Source organism: Octopus bimaculoides, chromosome 28 (assembly GCF_001194135.2).
Source record: "Octopus bimaculoides isolate UCB-OBI-ISO-001 chromosome 28, ASM119413v2, whole genome shotgun sequence".
Classification (NCBI taxonomy): Eukaryota; Metazoa; Mollusca; class Cephalopoda; order Octopoda; family Octopodidae; genus Octopus; species Octopus bimaculoides.
In genome coordinates this window covers 13,087,489-13,090,711 of record NC_069008.1, presented here as the reverse complement: position 1 = coordinate 13,090,711, position 3,223 = coordinate 13,087,489, and the positions used below count along the sequence as shown (strand labels likewise).

Here is a 3,223-nt window from a genome sequence, read left to right as displayed (position 1 = left end):
ACGAGATATAATCAGTGGATGAATAATCTCAGTTAATTTGCTTTCTCAAGATGTATTTACATTGAGTGACACACAGATGGTTATTTCTTCTGTTTCATTCAATGCTATATAAATAGATTTTCTGAAGATTGTCAAGTATCAGTATTCATGAAATTACTACATATACCAGCAAGAAGAGGAAGAGAATGTCTTCAACACACATCAAGTGGTATGTTTGTTGCACAGCATTTAATTCAATCTGAATGTTGACGTCGATATAGTTACTGTTGTGTATGAATACCTATATGAGAAGTTAGGTTTCCTTTATAAGAAAATGATTTACCACAGATATCACAGTGATATGGTTTCTCACCTGTATGAATACGTTTATGCCTCTTTAAAGAACAAGATCCAGAGAATGACTTACCACAGATATCGCAGTGATATGGTTTCTCACCTGTATGGATACGTCTGTGTGTTGTTAAACTATATAAGTGACTGAAAGATTTACCACAGATATCACAGAGATATGGTGTCTCTCCTGTATGAATGCGTTTGTGTGATGTTAATTCGTGACTTCCAGAGAATGATTTACCACAGATATCACACCAATATGGACTCTCACCTGTATGGATACGTTTATGTCTGGTTAAGGAACCAGATCCAGCGAATGATTTACCACAGCTATCACAATTATATGGTTTCTCTCCTGTGTGAGTGCGTTTGTGTTTAGTTACGTGACTATTATCAGAGAACGATTTACCACAAATATCACAATTATATGGTCTCTCTCCTGTATGAATACGCTTATGTCTGGTTAAGGAACCAGCCTCAAAGAATGATTTACCACAGACATCACAATAATATGGTTTCTCTCCTGTGTGCATACGTTTGTGGTAAGTTAAATTGCTACATTGTGAGAATGATTTACCACAGATACCACAGTAATATGGTTTTTCGCCTGTATGAATACGTTTGTGTTTAGTTAAATCACTATTGTCAAAGAATGATTTACCACAAATATCACAGTGGAATGGTTTGTCTCCAGTATGATTACGCTTGTGTATAGTTAAGCGATGTCCATAAGAGAATGATTTACCACAGATATCACAGTGATATGGTTTCTCTCCTGTATGAATACGCTTGTGTATAGTTAGGGTATGTCTTTGAGAGAATGATTTTCCACAGATGTCACAGTGATATGGTTTCTCTCCCGTATGAGTGCGTATGTGAGTTGTTAACTGATTACTTGCAGAACAAGTTTTACCACAGATATAACAACGATATGACTTCTCTCCTCTATGAGTACGTTTATGTGTAGTGAGATGGCATTTCTGAGGTAATGATTTACCACGGATATCACAAGTGAATGAAGTTTTTTCTCCTTTCTTGCTATCACAAGGAAAATCAATTCTTTTAGATTTTGCTTGAAATTTAATCTTGTCCTCACATGATTCATTTTCCATAATTTTTCTTCCTTTTGTTTTTACTGGTTGCAAACAAAGTCGATAAATGTTGATGATGTACTTGACAATTTTTGGATGCCAATGCCATCTGATAATCTGAAATAATAAATAAGAGTATAAGATACAAAAAATACTTAAAATAGAGTGATACAACTGTGCACATTTTACTAGATAATTTTACACAGTAATACCTCACTTTACGAGGGCCCACTTTACAAGAGACAGGGTTTTACAAGTTTTTATTTTTGAAGCACAAGATCCAAATTTTGAACAAAGTGCAAAAGACCATAACAAACGCTTCTGCACATTACCAAGAAATTTATAGAGAGCAACAAAAAGCTTCTTCTAAGCAAACAACTTGTTTTATAAAGAGAAATCTACATGTCCAGCTACAAGTGCTTGTGAATTGGCGATCGTATCAACAAGTGATTGTGTGTCCAAGTCTAGTGTGGAAGCAAGTGATTCAGAAAATGATTATAAGAACAATATTTTTTTTTATAAATGATTTTAACATTCTTCTTACTTTATATAAAATATTATTTACATTCTACAGTTGTTTCATTGCCATTTTTTAACGAGTATTATAAATTTTATAAGTAAAATATTTTTCTGGCAATGAATTATGATTTATAACATTGCTACTGTGGGAAATTATTGCTCTCCTTTACCAGTGGTCTCCGAGAACAAATTAACTCTTATAACGAGGAATTACTGTACAGATAAGCAAAATAGACGCTGGCATGGCTGGGTGGCTAAGAAGCAGGTTTTACAACCACATGTTTTCAGGTTAAGTCCCACAGCGTGACACCTTGGAAAAGTGCCTAATATAGCCCTGAGTTAACCAATGCACTGGGGACGATTTCGTTGACTGTAACACGTAGCACCACCGCAGTCTGTCGACTGAAACAAATCTCGGGACACAAGTTAAAATAACAATACAAATCAATAAGCTTATTCAAATGATCGTAATAATATTTGTGTAGGAAGTTCTATTTCAGTTATTTTTTTCTTCAAAGACGATTTCATCATTTTATCATTTGTCATCATCATCGTTTAACGTCCGCTTTCCATGCTGGCATGAGTTGGACGATTTGACTGAGGACTGGTGAAACCAGATGGCTACACCAGGCTCCAATCTGATTTGGCAGAGTTTCTACAGCTGGATGCCCTTCCTAACGCCAACCACTCTGAGAGTGTAGTGGGTGCTTTTATGTGCCACCGGCACGAAGGCCAGTCAGGAAGTATTGGCAACGGCCTGCAACAAATATAATTTGCTGTGGGTTGGCCTAACGAATGACAAAGATCTCTGTGTGATGAGAGAACACAGATCTTATTGACAACTTGTCTGTATTAAGAATATCCATGTAGACAAATATTTAATATATTTTCAGAGTGAAGACATGGAAGTGTTTATCAATCTATCATTACATGTTCATTACTTATATTTCTATACAGTCATAGATCGTAGTTTAGAGAAAAGCACAAAAAGAATAAAGTTCTAAATTTCATTTATTTTATTGACTATCACAGTCTGCAGTGTGTTTTTGTATTTCCCCCACACAAACTCCACTTTTCGGCTACGGGGAATACGAATCTGCGAAAAAAAATTGAGAAAAATCGACATTTCTAAATTACCACCCCCACCCCCATTTCCTTCATAAAAATTTTTTTTTTTTTCAAAATATGCGGAAAAATACGGAGATTATGGTTCTGAAAAAAAGTTTCCAAAAATCTTTTATAAAATTTTTTTTTTCTATATATGCGGAACATCATGATTC

At 35.0% G+C, this 3,223-nt stretch overlaps 2 protein-coding genes across 2 annotated transcripts in view; one reads left to right on the top strand and one right to left on the bottom strand.

Annotated features, from left to right (window-relative positions):
• LOC106877955 (zinc finger protein 665-like) overlaps positions 1–3,223 on the top strand; it is a 52,448-nt gene that overhangs the window by 26,505 nt on the left and 22,720 nt on the right. The gene's annotated exons all lie outside the window — the stretch shown is intronic.
• Positions 7–3,223, bottom strand: part of LOC106877947 (zinc finger protein 239) — a 4,816-nt gene continuing 1,599 nt past the window's right edge. Inside the window, exon 2 of the mRNA XM_014927028.2 lies at positions 7–1,541. Within this exon, the coding sequence (XP_014782514.2) occupies positions 261–1,445 (1,185 nt within the window). The 5' untranslated portion in view covers positions 1,446–1,541 and the 3' untranslated portion in view covers positions 7–260. The remainder of the gene's footprint in view (positions 1,542–3,223) is intronic.